We start from the raw sequence: 13,851 nt of genomic DNA on the forward strand, positions 1-13,851 counted from the left end.
TTTGTGAAAAGAGAGAAAGAAGGCAGGACTCCAGAGCCTTCTCTTCCTAACAGACTGAAGACCCTTGCTTCTCTCCAGACTGTCTCTATTAGTCCCCTCTGTTGATCTGGGGCCTGAACAGGAGTAGCCACCATAGAGGCTCATTGGTCTGATCTATAATCAGGTTAACTCATCTTAAATGACTTGTTTTTTGGCGGCAGCATCAAGGAGGTCATTTTCTTCTGAGAATCAATTGATCTTATTACAGTAACACTTTCTATTACAGCATGGTATAAAACAGTAGGTAACACTTTTGTCATCTATGAACGTTAGAACATCTTAAAGAACACTCTGGCCTTAAATGGCCATAATCTCCACCCAGCATAGCCAGAAGACGACTGGCCACCCCTCAGAGCCTGGTTCCTCTCTAGGTGTCTTCCTGGGTTCCTGCCTTTCTAGAGTTTTTCCTAGCCATCGTGCTTCTGCATTGCTTGCTGTTTGGGGTTTTAGGCTGGGTTTCTGTATAGCACTTTGTGACATCTGCTGATGTAAAAAGGGCTTTATCAATACATTTGATTGATATTTGGATAGTCTGTTAAGCATCTACAAATCGACTATCTACAGACGATCAGTAACATTTCAACTATCTACTAACCCTATCCCTAACCTTAACCCTTATCCTAACCCTGAACTTAACCCTTACCCTAGCCCTAACTCTAACCTAACCATAACCTTAACAAGCAGTTGATTATCAACAGCTCGTATACAGACTATCCAAATAAAGTGTGACGAAATAGTATTTAGAATCTTATTATTTAGCAATTTTAGAGGTGTCCCACACAAATGCCCAAAAACCACTGGGACAATCCCACTTCTGCCACCAATGTAGCGACTGAGAGTGAACAGCTCCGTCACGGAGCTTTAACCAGCGGTGTTGAGGTTACAGAGCAAGTACTAAAAACCTGGGAATCTTAGAAGAGACAGTAGTAGACCTACATGCAAAGAAGACACCACTACGATAATTCAATTATGGGCAGTAGGCCTGTAAGCACCTCCCATTTTGGATCCAGACTGCTTGTAAGGATTTCCACAGGAATGCATGCATTCACATATCTGTACAAAGAGTCCTTTCTGACTGCCCACGCACAGTAAAGAACAGGGTTGATTCTAAATATAAATGTGTCTATGAACATCGTCCTTCTGCATGATCTGAGCTCGGCTTCTCTAGCCTAGCTCCCATTATGTTCCCAAAAAGTATATCTTATATTGACAAGATATTCGAGTAACCCCTCTAACAATGGAAATATTGTCTTCAACGATGGAAGACAGGCGAGATCAGGTGGGACAGTTCTAGCCAACGTGAGGGCAGACAACAGGCAAACTTAAAGTTGCCGGAATGCCACGTGCATCCACTTATGTCAGTACATTTGCAACAGGCTAAACATTACAAAACATCTATTCGATCAAATAAGTCTTTCGTAATTCGACACTCTCATAGACCTCCATACAAAAAAAGGCTTATCTCACGAGGACAGATTTTGGGTGGAGTAAATCCTCTCGCTTTGCCTTTTCCTCTCTGATATTCCTCCATCCGCCTCCCCCTCGTTCGATGCGCTCTGCCATTGATTATCTCTGGATCCTCAGTACTGGCGAGAGCGGTGGTAAACATGGCGTCGGAAGGGATGATTTTAACCAACCACGACCACCAAATACGAGTTGGAATTCTAACGGGTAATTTCCAAATCTGTCTAAAACGTTTGTTGCCACCTCCGGCTACCCTTGTGTGTCAATTGTATATGATTGTCTTTGCTGTCTTGTTCTCCACCGGGTTGTGGCCAGCTAGCTAGCTGAGCTGTGGCTATCTTGTATCGGCTTCTCGAGCCTGTCAAACGGTTAACTTGCTGCCACTCACTGCTTGACCGTGTTCTTGACTTCTGTATCGCTGGTGATTTACAAAGGTTTGTCTCTGTATATATTCTAAATTGTGCATCCTTTCAGTGGTTTTCATACGCAAGAAACACGATATATCCATGAAGGTGAAAACTGTTTAGTGATTTGAATAATTCATGTATTGTACGCAAGGTAAAAGCAACTAGCCTGGCAAAGCAGAGCAGCACGAGCCAGGTTATGCCAGTGTCACGGACTCGAATTTGAGATCTGCATATATGAGAATGAATTCTTACATAGGCATATTTTAAGCATGGTTGCTAAGATATACTGTTACCGAATTATGTGGTGTTTGCCAAGTTAGTATTGCTATTCATATGGAAAATAAGCAAATATTTCCGATAGATTGCATCAGTTTTAGTGTGGGAAGGTTGCGACGTAATTTGTTCTCGAGCGTGTCATTTTCATTCGGATCGCTAGTTATATATAGCCGCACCAAACAATACAGATGACTGTTGAAATAGATTTAATTTGGATGCATGACAAAATGGAGCTGTATTTTGGTGCAGCTGTAGTCCCTATAGCCAGCCGTGGAGTATAATCGCTTTTTAAAAATCCAAAGGCAAGACTCTGGCTACTGAGCTTTCTATCCCTGTCCCACTCACCGGACCCTTTTTATATGGCAAGAATAATAGGTCAAAGATGACTCCGTTGGACAACATTGGCATTCCACTGCCTCTGTGCACAAAAGTAACGTGCCTGTCATGCTTCGTGACACACACACACACGTTCTTAACTATAGTCCTCCGCGGTAGTCAGATTGCTATCACACACGAGTACCCCACCCCGCCCCCAAGATTCAGGTTAGGCGCTGTCCATTGAATTGTGGTGCTGAAATGGAGCGTATCAGGGCAGCGGTTTATTCAATAAATATCTAAGGATTTTTTTGATTGTGATACGATGGGTGGGGCGTAGGGGTTTTCCCAAATGACATGTACCGCTACCGCTCTTTTAGCGGCGTTCATCATTAGGCATAGGTACTCTTTCTACCTTCAGTGGAAAGAGTTCTTCAGCTTTATTTATGACATCTTTCAGAGAGACTGAAATACATTGGTTTCACCTTTGACCTTCAGACAGTCCAATGAGTCTTGCAGTTATTATGAGCTGTTAAGATTGTGGATTTTGTATGCAAATAGAAAATACTAATATAGGCTACTAATTTGACTAGTACGTCAGTATTTTACTGTTGATGCCTAATGTGAATGACAGTGATCGTGTCTACAAGCCTACTTGAAGAGGTGAACACTAGCTCTTAGCTAAAAGGGCTGTTTTCTCCCAACATTAAATGCCATCGGTCCTGTCTGCTCTCCGTATGGTCTTTCCTCAAACATAGATCTCAGGATTCCCTCTGTGAATCCTCTCACTGGGAAATGCCAATGGAAGGGTTCAGTGGCAGACTATACATTTTCTTACCCATTTCTAGAACAGGCAAACTGAGCCTGTCAGAACTGTGTGTGTGGCCGGGGCTTCTGATGTTACTGTATTAGTATAGTCTGTCTACTGTATGTTCTCAATTAGACATACAGTAGTCCTGGGTTTTAAAATAAGAATTTACTATGACTATGATTTATTATTACAGAGTGTGTGTTATTGGGCCTGTCTGTGTGTATTGGGCAGGTGAAAGCACCATATATCCTACCAGCCTGACAGTACAGTATCTCTGTGTTTAACTGTGCCAGAGACAGCTCCTGTGGTGTAGTGAAACCAAAACCTGCTGTGTGTCTAGTGGCTGGCAGCTATGATAATGGGCCTTGTCAGGTGTGTGTGTGTGTGTGTGTGTGTGTGTGTGTGTGTGTGTGTGTGGTGGCAGCTATGCTAATTGTCCTTGCAGGTGTGTGTGTGTGTTTAAGGTGAGTGGTGTGCTTCATTTGTGTTGGTCAGGGATATGCAGTATGTGATGGGACTTTAGTAGGAGCCTAAGAAATTGTGCTGTCTGTCGATCCAGCTGATCAGTCTGCTATCTGTTCGACGGTCTGTCTGTCCTTATAATCTGAGCATCACCCGATCTGTCTGTCCTGTCCAACCGATCTGTCTGTCATATTTTATGTTTAGCCTCCTATAGTCCAGCGAGTGAAAATGCAGTGTGTCTGAGTTATTTAGAATTTTGTGGCGGTATTATCATTAATAAACAAAATAAAAAAACAACTTGGCATGAGAAACAGAAAATAAAAACCTTTCAAAAAGTCTTCTGGGTCTTAACGTTCCATCTGAAGGAGCTGCGTTTGGCATCAAAGATTCTTCCAGGATGAGTAGAGTAGACCGTCTGCCTGACAGCCCCTGTCTCTTTGCTGTTCAAAGCACTGATCACAACCTGATGCTATGCTACGTGCTCAGTCTCCGCTTTTTCTCCCCCCGCCTGCCTTTGCATAACAGCCTCAGTTGCATGTTGATATCTACCATATCTCCTATGTGTGTAAGTAGCAGAAGAGTTTTGTCTGCGTTCAACCTTTTACAAAGACTATTAGTTTGAGACTTTTCAGACAAATGACCTTGAACAACCAACTCAAGTCTGTCTGCCAGCAATGAAAGAAGTTTGAACGTGTTGATAAGGTGAGAGGACGTGTTGATAAGGTGAGAGGACGTGTTGATAAGGTGAGAGGACGTGTTGATGGGGTGAGAGGACGTGTTTTTTAATTTTTTTTTAAATTTAAATTTAATTTCACCTTCATTTAACCAGGTAGGCTAGTTGAGAACAAGTTCTCATTTGCAACTGCGACCTGGCCAAGATGAAGCATAGCAGTGTGAACAGACAACACAGAGTTACACATGGCGTAAACAATTAACAAGTCAATAACACAGTAGGAAAAAAAGTCTATATACATTGTGTGCAAAAGGCATGAGGAGGTAGCCGAATAATTACAATTTTGCAGATTAACACTGGAGTGATAAATGATCAGATGGTCATGTACAGGTAGGGATATTGGTGTGCAAAAGAGCAGAAAAGTAAATAAATAAAAACAGTATGGGGATGAGGTAGGTAAAATTGGGTGGGCTATTTACCGATAGACTATGTACAGCTGCAGCGATCGGTTAGCTGCTCAGATAGCAGATGTTTGAAGTTGGTGAGGGAGATAAGTCTCCAACTTCAGCGATTTTTATTTTTTTATTTTTTTAGATTTTTTTTTTGCAATTCGTTCCAGTCACAGGCAGCAGAGAACTGGAACGAAAGGCGGCCAAATGAGGTGTTGGCTTTAGGGATGATCAGTGAGATACACCTGCTGGAGCGCGTGCTACGGGTGGGTGTTGCCATCGTGACCAGTGAACTACTGAGATAAGGCGGAGCTTTACCTAACATGGACTTGTAGATGACCTGGAGCCAGTGGGTCTGGTGACGAATATGTAGCGAGGGCCAGTCGACTAGAGCATACAGGTCGCAGTGGTGGGTGGTATAAGGTGCTTTAGTAACAAAACGGATGGCACTGTGATAAACTGCATCCAGTTTGCTGAGTAGAGTATTGTAAGCTATTTTGTAGATGACATCGCCGAAGTCGAGGATCGGTAAGATAGTCAGTTTTACTAGGGTAAGTTTGGCGCCGTGAGTGAAGGAGGCTTTGTTGCGGAATAAAAAGACGATTCTAGATTTGATTTTAGATTGGAGATGTTTGATATGAGTCTGGAAGGAGAGTTTACAGTCTAGCCAGACACCTAGGTACTTATAGATGTACACATATGCAAGGTCGGAACCATCCAGGGTGGTGATGCTAGTCGGGCGTGTGGGTGCAGGCAGCGAATGGTTGAAAAGCATGCATTTGGTTTTACTAGCGTTTAAGAGCAGTTGGAGGCCACGGAAGGAGTGTTGTATGGCATTGAAGCTCGTTTGGAGGTTAGATAGCACAGTGTCCAAGGACTGGCCAGAAGTATACAGAATGGTGTCGTCTGCGTAGAGGTGGATCAGAGACTCACCAGCAGCAAGAGCGACATCATTGATGTATACAGAGAAAAGAGTCGGCCCGAGAATTGAACCCTGTGGCACCCCCATAGAGACTGCCAGAGGACCGGACAGCATGCCCTCCGATTTGACACACTGAACTCTGTCTGCAAAGTAGTTGGTGAACCAGGCAAGGCAGTCATCAGAAAAACCGAGGCTACTGAGTCTGCCGATAAGAATATGGTGATTGACAGAGTCGAAAGCCTTGGCAAGGTCGATGAAGACTGCTGCACAGTACTGTCTTTTATTGATGGCGGTTATGATATCGTTTAGTACCTTGAGCGTGGCTGAGGTGCACCCGTGACCGGCTCGGAAACCAGATTGCACAGCGGAGAAGGTACGGTGGGATTCGAGATGTTCAGTGACCTGTTTGTTGACTTGGCTTTCGAAGACCTTAGATAGGCAGGGCAGGATGGATATAGGTCTGTAACAGTTTGCGTCCAGGGTGTCTCCCCCTTCGAAGAGTTGATGAGGTGAGAGGACGTGTTGAGGTGAGAGGATGTGTTGATAGTGACACGTGTGTGGCATCTTGTCTGTTTGGATATTCAACACTCCACAGATCTGTAATTATTGTGTATAACCTCTCTAAAGCCTTTTGTTGGCTGATCTGTGATCAGATATTGTATCTGTAACACCTATAAGTCCTGGCTTTCAGTGAAGGAAGGCAGACAGCTAATTCCATCTTATGCCCCATAGTCATTGAACACTGGTCACTTTAATAATGTTTACATACTGTTTTACCCACTTTATATGTAAATCAAATTTGATTGGTCACATACACATGGTTAGCACATGTTAATGCGAGTGTAGCGAAATGCTTGTGCTTCTAGTTCCAACCATGCAGTAATATCTAACAAGTAGTCTAACAATTTCACAACAAGTACCTTACACAAGTGTAAAGGAATGAATATGTACATAAAAATATATGGATGAGCAATGGCTGTGCGGCATAGGCAAGATGCAGTAGATGGTATAGAGTACAGTATATACATATGAGATGAGTAATATAGGATATGTAAACATTATATAAAGTGGTATTGACAAGTGACAAGTGATACATTTATTACATCCAATTTTGAATTATTAAAGTGGCAAGAGATTTGAGTCAGTATGTTGGCAGCAGCCACTCAATGTTAGTGATGGGTGTTTAACAGTCTGATGGCCTTGAGATAGAAGCTGTTTTTCAGTCTCTCTTTCCCTGCTTTGATGCACCTGTACTGACCTCGCCTTCTGGATAATCGCGGGGTGAATAGGCAGTGGCTCGGGTGGTTGTTGTCCTTGATGATCTTTTTGGCCTTCCTGTGACATCGGGTGGTGTAGGTGTCCTGGAGGGCAGGTAGTTTGCCCTCGGTGATGCGTTGTGCAGACCTCTCTACCCTCTGGAGAGCCTTACGGTTGTGGGCGGAGCAGTTGTCGTAACAGGCGGTGAAACAGCTCTGCAGGATGCTCTCGATTGTGCATCTGTAGAAGTTTGAGTGCTTTTGGTGACAAGCTGAATTTCTTCAGCCTCCAGAGGTTGAAGAGGGGCTGCTGTGCCTTCTTCACAACGCTGTCTGTGTGGGTGGACCAATTCAGTTTGTCCGTGATGTGTGCACCGAGGAACTTAACTTACTACCCTCTCCACTACTGTCCCATCGATGTGGATAGGGGGGTGCTCCCTCTGCTGTTTCCTGAAGTCCACGATCATCTCCTTTGTTTTGTTGACGTTGAGTGTGAGGTTATTTTCCTGACACCACACTCCGAGGGCCCTCACCTCCTCCCTGTAGGCAGTCTCGTCGTTGTTGGTAATCAAGCCTACCACTGTAGTGTCGTCCGCAAACTTGATGATTGAGTTGGAGGCGTGCGTGGCCACGCAGTCGTGGGTGAACAGGGAGTACAGGAGAGGGATCAGAACGCACCCTTGTGGGGCCCCAGTGTTGAGGATCAGCGGGGTGGAGATGTTGTTACATGCCCTCACCACCTGGGGGCGGCCCATCAGGATGTCCAGTACCCAGTTGCACAGGGCGGGGTCGTGACCCAGGGTCTCGAGCTTGATGATGAGTTTGGAGGGTACTATGGTGTTAAATGCTGAGCTGTAGTCGATGAACAGCATTCTCACATAGGTCTTCCAGATGGGTTAGGGCAGTGTGGTTGCGATTGCGTCATCTGTGGACCTATTGGGGCGGTAAGCAAATTGGAGTGGGTCTAGGGTGTCAGGTATGCTGGAGGTGATATGGTCCTTGACTAGTCTTCCAGATGGGTTAGGACAGTGTGGTTGCGATTGCGTCATCTGTGGATGTTACGAATCCCTTTTGGCCCGACAGTCTAGGGGGGATGGTAATGAGACCCGTAACATAACTCATGCAAATTATAATTGTGACAAAGTAAAAGTGTGAACGAAATAACCACGACAACTGAAATTATACCGTCAAACTCAGGGTTTATTGTAAAACACACAGTAATGGGGGGAGCAGGAAAAGGGGCTGAGCTGGACCCAAGGAAAGAAACAATAAGCATCCAAAACACCCCTAAGCTAGACTAGCCTAATTTAACAGCTAACTAACTAACCAAAAATACAGTGGGTGGTCCGCCCAGTTCTAACTAATGTTTTTAACAAAGTCTACCTACGGGTAGTGTATGCCTATGGGCGACTTGTCTTGGTTTCCCCTTTTCCCACCAGCAATCAAACACAAACACCATAACCAAAAACAATACTCACAGGAGATGACAAAGTGATTTGGAGGTGCTCAAACAAAAGAGAGGTTAAGACACAAAGAGAGAGTGAAACACAGAGATCTACATACATGGCATTTACAGAGAGATTGAGCTCTAGAGCAAACAACTGATGGGGTTTTTAAACCAAGGGAAAGGAACTGTGATAGGGTAGGAAACAGGAGGAGGTGTGTATTCTGATTGATGATTGATTGTTGACTGACTGGGGAGTGATGATGTTCACCTGTGAGGGGAGAAGGAGAGAAAAGAAACACACACAGGATACTTGTATCCGTAACAGTGGACCTATTGGGGCGGTAAGCAAATTGGAGTGGGTCTAGGGTGTCAGGTATGCTGGAGGTGATATGGTCCTTGACTAGTCTCTCAAAGCACTTCATGATGACAGAAGTGAGTGCTACGGGGCGGTAGCCGTTTAGCTCCGTTACCTTAGCTTTCTTGGGAACAGGAACAATGGTCGCCCTCTTGAAGCATGTTGGAACAGCAGACTGGGATAAGGATTGATTGAATATGTCCATAAACACACCAGCCAGCTGGTCTGCGCATGCTCTGAGGACACTGCTGGGGATGCCTTCTGGGCCTGCAGCCTTGCGAGGGTTAACACGTTTAAATGTTTTACTCATGTCGGCTGCAGTGAAGGAGAACCCGCAGGTTTTGTTAGCGGGCCGTGTCACTGTATTGTCCTCAGAAAGCAAAAAAAGTTATTTAGCAAGACATCCTGGACCGCGACGGGGCTGGTTTTATTTTTGTAATCCGTGATTGACTGTAGACCCTGCCACATACCTCTTGTGTCTGAGCCGTTTAATTGCGACTCTATTTTGTCTCTATACTGACATTTAGCTTGTTTGATTGCCTTGCGGAGGGAATAGCTACATTGTTTGTATTCGGTCATGTTTCTACTTCCGGCGCCGACAGAGATGGCCGCCTCGCTTCGCGTTCCTAGGAAACTATGCAGTATTTTGTTTTTGTACGTGTTATTTCTTACATTCGTACCCCAGGTAATCTTAGGTTTCATTACATACAGTCGGGAGGACTGTATGCATAGATTAACATTAGACTGCACTATATTTATTATTGAAGTTATTGACTTATCATTTTTTTTTACCTCTTCAGTGGCCAGAATCTCAGTGGTGACATCACTGTTTGTCCTCCGGCGTAGTGCAGGGACTCGAACAGGCAGGGACTCGAACAGGCAGGGACTCGAACAGGCAGGGACTTGAACCTTGGATCCAGTGCAATAGATCTATGAAGGTAGTCCTGTACATTAGGGGGGTATCTGGGGTTCAGGTCCTCTCTAATGGCAGCCTTGACATCTCTAGTGATGGTGCTGTCTTCCTCACTTGGGGCCATGGATTGCAGAATCCTTGTTTTCGGAGGTAGGATCATGGACACAGACGATGCCCTTTCAGTGCTCAGTAGGTTTGTAACTGTTTTGTGGGGTTTGATCACCTGGAGCACCTCCTCTGCCACTTTCACGTCATCAACAGACAAGGTGACGATGTCTTTATGTTTTTTCAGGGTCTTGTCTGTCAGTGCAGAGTGTACAGCTGTCTGCTGCTCAAGATAGAGCTCCAACATGTCAAAGTGAAGTTCCATGTTGTTGTGACGTGGGTCGGTAGCTGTAACATTTCCTGCTTGGTCTTAAGCACATGAGTGGCTGTTGTTCTTCGGTGGAAAAAGGAAACCACCTTCCTGATCCTCCCAAGGAGACGGTCCATCTGGTTACCTGAGATTCCCTCTTGGGATCCTAAATTGATCACAAGTGCAAAGCAAGCTACCTGTGGCCCCAGTCCAGCCTCTATCACTGCATTTACTTGGTTCTTGGCATTATCTGTGGTGATTGGGATATGGTTATTGGGCCTCTCTAGCTTCCACTCTGCTACTGATCCCAGCAGTACCTGCGCCAGAGTTGTGCCCGTGTTACTCTCATAGAGGGGGTGTGTCTGTAGCACCGGACTTCACATCTCCCACTCCTCTGTGGAGTAGTGAGCAGTCACAGTCATGTAGCTTTCTGTTACCCTGGATGTCCACTCCTCTGTGGTGTAGTGAGCAGTCAGTCACGTAGCTTTCTGTTACCCTGGAGGTCCACTCCTCTGTGGTGTAGTGAACAGTCATGTAGCTTTCTGTTACCCTGGAGGTCCACTCCTCTGTGGTGTAGTGAACAGTCATGTAGCTTTCTGTTACCCTGGAGGTCCACTCCTCTGTGGTGTAGTGAACAGTCACGTAGCTTTCTGTTACCCTGGAGGTCCACTCCTCTGTGGTGTAGTGAACAGTCACAGTCACGTAGCTTTCTGTTACCCTGGAGGTCCACTCCTCTGTGGTGTAGTGAGCAGTCACAGTCTGGCGGTCCACTCCTCTGTGGTGTAGTTAGCAGTCAGTCACGTAGCTTTCTGTTACCCTGGAGGTCCACTCCTCTGTGGTGTAGTGAACAGTCACAGTCACGTAGCTTTCTGTTACCCTGGCGGTCCACTCCTCTGTGGTGTAGTGAACAGTCACGTAGCTTTCTGTTACCCTGGAGGTCCACTCCTCTGTGGTGTAGTGAACAGTCATGTAGCTTTCTGTTACCCTGGAGGTCCACTCCTCTGTGGTGTAGTGAACAGTCACATAGCTTTCTGTTACCCTGGAGGTCCACTCCTCTGTGGTGTAGTTAGCAGTCAGTCACGTAGCTTTCTGTTACCCTGGAGGTCCACTCCTCTGTGGTGTAGTGAACAGTCACATAGCTTTCTGTTACCCTGGAGGTCCACTCCTCTGTGGTGTAGTGAACAGTCACGTAGCTTTCTGTTACCCTGGCGGTCCACTCCTCTGTGGTGTAGTGAACAGTCACGTAGCTTTCTGTTACCCTGGAGGTCCACTCCTCTGTGGTGTAGTGAGCAGTCACAGTCACGTAGCTTTCTGTTACCCTGGAGGTCCACTCCTCTGTGGTGTAGTGAACAGTCACGTAGCTTTCTGTTACCCTGGAGGTCCACTCCTCTGCGGTGTAGTGAACAGTCACGTAGCTTTCTGTTACCCTGGAGGTCCACTCCTCTGTGGTGTAGTGAACAGTCACGTAGCTTTCTGTTACCCTGGAGGTCCACTCCTCTGTGGTGTAGTGAACAGTCACGTAGCTTTCTGTTACCCTGGAGGTCCACTCCTCTGTGGTGTAGTGAACAGTCACTGTTACCCTGGAGCTGTGGTGTAGTTTCTGTTACCCTGGAGGTCCACTCCTCTGTGGTGTAGTGAACAGTCACGTAGCTTTCTGTTACCCTGGAGGTCCACTCCTCTGTGGTGTAGTGAGCAGTCACAGTCACGTAGCTTTCTGTTACCCTGGAGGTCCACTCCTCTGTGGTGTAGTGAACAGTCACGTAGCTTTCTGTTACCCTGGAGGTCCACTCCTCTGTGGTGTAGTGAACAGTCACGTAGCTTTCTGTTACCCTGGAGGTCCACTCCTCTGCGGTGTAGTGAACAGTCACGTAGCTTTCTGTTACCCTGGAGGTCCACTCCTCTGTGGTGTAGTGAACAGTCACGTAGCTTTCTGTTACCCTGGAGGTCCACTCCTCTGTGGTGTAGTGAACAGTCATGTAGCTTTCTGTTACCCTGGAGGTCCACTCCTCTGTGGTGTAGTGAACAGTCACATAGCTTTCTGTTACCCTGGAGGTCCACTCCTCTGTGGTGTAGTGAACAGTCACATAGCTTTCTGTTACCCTGGAGGTCCACTCCTCTGTGGTGTAGTGAACAGTCATGTAGCTTTCTGTTACCCTGGAGGTCCACTCCTCTGTGGTGTAGTGAACAGTCACAGTCACGTAGCTTTCTGTTACCCTGGAGGTCCACTCCTCTGTGGTGTAGTGAGCAGTCAGTCATGTAGCTTTCTGTTACCCTGGAGGTCCACTCCTCAGTGAACAGTCACGTAGCTTTCTGTTACCCTGGAGGTCCACTCCTCTGCGGTGTAGTGAACAGTCATGTAGCTTTCTGTTACCCTGGAGGTCCACTCCTCTGTGGTGTAGTTAGCAGTCAGTCACGTAGCTTTCTAAGTGACCCAGGCTTCGCAGCTGTAAAGAAGTGTGATGCAGATGGCTTGATAGACGGAGACGTTGGTGTGGAGGTGGCGATCCCTGTTTTGGAAGACCCTGCGTCTGAGTTTCCCAAAGGCAGCTGATGCTTGATCCTAATTTGATTTTTGAGGACGATGCTGCAGTCCTCCGAGAGGATGCTTCCCAGGTATTTGAAGGACAAGACTATTGCCTGTAATTTGTGTTCAATGGGGAAGACAGGCGTGGTGGGTGGAGGGCTGGATCTCCATTGGCAATCCATCTCTGTCAAACCACCTCTGTCTTGGTGGTGTTGATAGACAGTCCCATGCTGCTATAGACCATCACAGCCGCTACAAGGACAGACTGAAGGTCTTCCGGAGTGTAGGCCACGAGCGCAGTCATCAGCATACTGCAGCTCAAGAACCCGCTCTGTCAAAACCTTGGTGATTGCTTGGAGCCTCCTGTTGTTGAGTAGGTTAACCATCCAGCCTGAAGTCCATCGCAACCCCGTTGCTTTCCTCATGCTCCTTGTGGGGAAGTTGGGTGACAAATAAGAGGAAGATGTTAGATTACAGGTGCCAGCACACACCCCTGCATCACACTGATGCTTACTCCAAAGGGAATTGACTCATACCCTTCTATGGCCACCCAAGCCATCATCCCATCATGGAACCGGCTAAGGATGTTAACAAAATTGTCTGGACAGACACATTTGAGTAGAATGCCCCATAGTAGTTCCCTGCTCTGTGTCGAAGGCCTTGGAAAGGTCCTGTTGTTGTTCACCGTACTTCTTCTGGAGTTGCCGTGCTGTGAATATCATGTCGACTGTACTCCTGTTCTTTCTGAAGCCGCATTTGGATTCTGGCAGCAGTTCCTCTGTGATGTTATTTACCAGCCTGTGTAGCATCACATGGGCCTGGACCTTGCCGGCAACAGCCAGAGTGGATATCCCTCGGCTGTTGCTGCAGATGGACTTGTCACCCTTGTTCTTATAGATGGTGACAATGTTTGCATCCCGCCACTGTTGGGGGACGATCTCCCAGTCCCAAACCTCAGTGATGTACTGTTGAAGCGTTCTTTTGCTGAAGTAACCTACCTTCTTAAGTATCTCTGTTGGGATGTTGTCAGTGCCATCAGCTGTTTTCATGGGGGTGATGGATCGACTTTTAGGGCCATAGATAGCTTTAGTTGAGTTGTGGAAATTGTGCATGTCGTTTTTCAATTTGTATTTCCTGTGCCTTATTCATCCACCATTCGTTCTGCAGAGTATACAAGGTTGTT

The 13,851-nt window shown here is 46.3% G+C and overlaps 1 protein-coding gene across 10 annotated transcripts in view; it reads left to right on the forward strand.

Moving 5' to 3' along the window:
* Positions 1-1,599: 1,599 nt before the first annotated feature.
* gphna (gephyrin a) overlaps positions 1,600-13,851 on the forward strand; it is a 134,229-nt gene continuing 121,977 nt past the window's right edge. For 2 of the 10 annotated variants that reach the window (XM_042325270.1, XM_042325271.1), the window contains exon 1: positions 1,600-1,710. In XM_042325270.1, the coding sequence (XP_042181204.1) occupies positions 1,647-1,710 (64 nt within the window). In that variant the 5' untranslated portion in view covers positions 1,600-1,646. The remainder of the gene's footprint in view (positions 1,711-13,851) is intronic. The other 8 variants (XM_042325273.1, XM_042325272.1, XM_042325275.1 and 5 more) reach the window with 5 other exon arrangements.

The sequence above is a fragment of the Oncorhynchus tshawytscha genome, linkage group LG08 (genome assembly GCF_018296145.1).
Source record: "Oncorhynchus tshawytscha isolate Ot180627B linkage group LG08, Otsh_v2.0, whole genome shotgun sequence".
Taxonomy (NCBI): Eukaryota; Metazoa; Chordata; class Actinopteri; order Salmoniformes; family Salmonidae; genus Oncorhynchus; species Oncorhynchus tshawytscha.